The sequence below is a fragment of the Phalangium opilio genome, unplaced genomic scaffold (assembly GCF_054372755.1).
Source record: "Phalangium opilio isolate 3A_F unplaced genomic scaffold, DU_Popi_V2 ptg000101l_1, whole genome shotgun sequence".
In the NCBI taxonomy this organism is placed as follows: Eukaryota; Metazoa; Arthropoda; class Arachnida; order Opiliones; family Phalangiidae; genus Phalangium; species Phalangium opilio.
Genome location: NW_028324204.1, coordinates 9532116 through 9534731, shown reverse-complemented (window position 1 = coordinate 9534731; position 2616 = coordinate 9532116). Strand labels below are relative to the sequence as shown.

At 38.2% G+C, this 2616-nt stretch overlaps 1 protein-coding gene across 1 annotated transcript; it reads right to left on the bottom strand.

Annotated features, from left to right (window-relative positions):
* Window positions 1-395: 395 nt before the first annotated feature.
* LOC149631497 (uncharacterized) lies at window positions 396-2121 on the bottom strand. The gene is made up of 5 exons (XM_089851192.1): window positions 1679-2121; window positions 1446-1620; window positions 1339-1387; window positions 979-1277; window positions 396-623 (listed from the first exon to the last, which is right to left on the bottom strand). Exons 1-5 carry the CDS (start codon window positions 1872-1874, stop codon window positions 464-466), a joined length of 879 nt encoding a protein of 292 aa, XP_089707318.1. The 5' UTR covers window positions 1875-2121; the 3' UTR covers window positions 396-463.
* Window positions 2122-2616: the final 495 nt, after the last annotated feature.

Below are 2616 nucleotides of genomic sequence, written 5' to 3'. Positions count from 1 at the left end.
TGCTATGAAGCCTGAAAATGCAGATAGTGTAGTAAAAGCCGCAGTTGCTCTGCATAATTTTCTTCTCCAAGAAGAATCTAAAGATAAAGACAGTGACAAAGTATATTGCCCGTTAGATTTTGGTGACCATTTCAATTCTTCCGGTCAACTAAAAGAGGGCTTATGGCGTGGGGAAAAAGATGCAAATCCAGCATCTGGAATACGAAACTGCGAAGCTACAGCAGCAAGAAACTATTCAATACACGCGACTGAAATTAGAACAAAGTTCGCTGAGTATTTCTATGATAAAGGCCAAGTATGGTGGCAATGGAACATTCCTGGACTAGTACCGCCATTGTAATTATTTCCAGTGAAACTAATTCATAATTATTTATACCAAGTTATCAATCAAATATATTGTTAAACATGTTTATTAAATGCTTTTTTTGAAATTCATCCAACTAGTTTTAATAATTGTACTTTTCTAGTCATCTTCTCGGGTCATATCAGATATGGTTTTAATTATTTTCATTTGTGTTTCAATTTGTCGAGCTTCAGGTATTTTACGCATTAAGGTAGCAACATACTCTCCAAAAACACTGCACTGATCGGGTTTATCAGCAGCCGCAAGTAAAGCTATTTCTCTAAATAAAATAAGATATTTAAATAGTATTCAAAGACATTGAAACCACTCTGTATTTTAAGTATACTGTGTATATATAAGCCTACATATCCATGCAATGCCATGGAGGAAAAATAGGACAGATAAAAAGGGCACCCTTTTTCTACCTATCCGGCAGTGCTTTCACCCACTAGTGGAAGAGTAAATATCTTCGTAAACATTCGAGGGAGCTGCCAGGTTTACATTTTATCAGGCTGAGAACAACAAAATTTTTCCCTGAATCAAAAGCCACCTAGAGCTAGTCTTGTCTATTCTCCCCCATTGTAATTTCCTCCATGCACTTGCAGAAATTCTATGTTATTGAAATGAATTTTAACCTATTCAACGAATTCAACTGTCTAATTATTGGTGCATTAATGTCTCCCTTTTCTGCTTGCTTTTTCTTCTTATTGGGGGTATCCTGCCCTGCATAGCCTGCTCTTTTATTTTCCCGAAATGACTTAGTTGAGGCTTGGCAATTAACTGGAGTTTCATTAAATTCATTAAGGGTAACTTCATTGATATCCACTACATCATTATCAAAAGCGCAACTAGTTTTTGAAGCCCCTTCATTCGCGTCAGTAGTTTGAAGGACTTCTTCCACCTCAAATTCACGCCCATCAGCTAATTCAATCACCTAAATTGTTATAAAACTCTTAATATAATTAAAATTATTTAGAGGAATGTAAGTCATATACATCAACGGTTCCAGAGTCTTCATCGGTAGGATTGTAGTTGGTGCTTGTTCTAAAATATATTACTTGTTCATAATTTGTGTGTCAAAAACTTAGTAAGTAGCACTTACTCTCTTCTAGCAACAATGTCTCTCAGAAAGAGCATTGACTTGAAGAAAGTCCATTTAATTTTTCCAAATTCAGTGCCTTCGTCATATGCAGCACCACTTTTCTTCACCGTTGCACTGTGGAATATGTTTCGAAAATTGTCTACAAGGCCTTTCCAGCACTTTTTACATTCTTCCTCTATTTAATTGAAACAATTATAAAACTTTGCCATAATATCAAAAACAGTTTATTGTACTTGGTAGTCCAGTTTCTATTGAAACTTCATTCCAAGCTCCATCAAGAACATCACGAAGCCTATGTGAATCCAGTCGTCTATCCCAAATTGCCTCCTGTTTCCTCACCGCATCTATCAATTTCTCTTTTTTCTCTGTTTCTAAACGCCGTTTCTCTTCTCTTTGTTTTTTTAACAATTCATTTAAATTTCTTGGCATTTTAAATATAAATTACTAAAAATTGTGAGAAGAGCGCCAAGTTTACAACAGACAACAAAGTTTTCCCGCCCCAAAAGAATCGTACGTTTGAAAGTCTCTCTGATTCGACAAAAAAAGTCACGTGATATTGAGCTTAAGCTTATTCGAATAGCGGAAGCGGAAAATATCTATTTCAAATTGATCGGCGCGGAATTTGAAAACCCGCTTAATCTCGGCGATATCCGCGGTTAATTTCGGCTTGATCGCGCATGAAAACGACACAAGCTTGTGCGTGTAGCGGATTTTTGGGGTGTTTTACCCGCTACTAGCGAGCATGAAAATGCACCTTAACAGCCGAACGCGCTAACCATTGAGCCACGGAAGCTCAGAAATTAAATGGTTGTCACGTATTGTGGAAAAGTTTTGACTTTTTACGCAACATCTGAGACCCCACAACACCTCTCCCGGGTGGGCTCGAACCTTCAACCTTTCGATTAACAGCTGTACGCGCTAACCATTGCGCCACGGAAGCCCAAAAATTAAATGCTCGTCAGGTATTGTGTAAAAACCTTGACTTTTTACGTCGCATCTGAGACCTCACAACACCGCTCCCGGATGAGCTCGAGCCACCAACCTATTGGTTAACAGCCGAACGCGCTAACCATTGAGCCACGGAAGCTCAGAAATTAAATGGTTGTCACGTATTGTGGAAAAACTCTGACATTTTACGTTACATCTGAGACCTCACAACACCGCTCCCGGA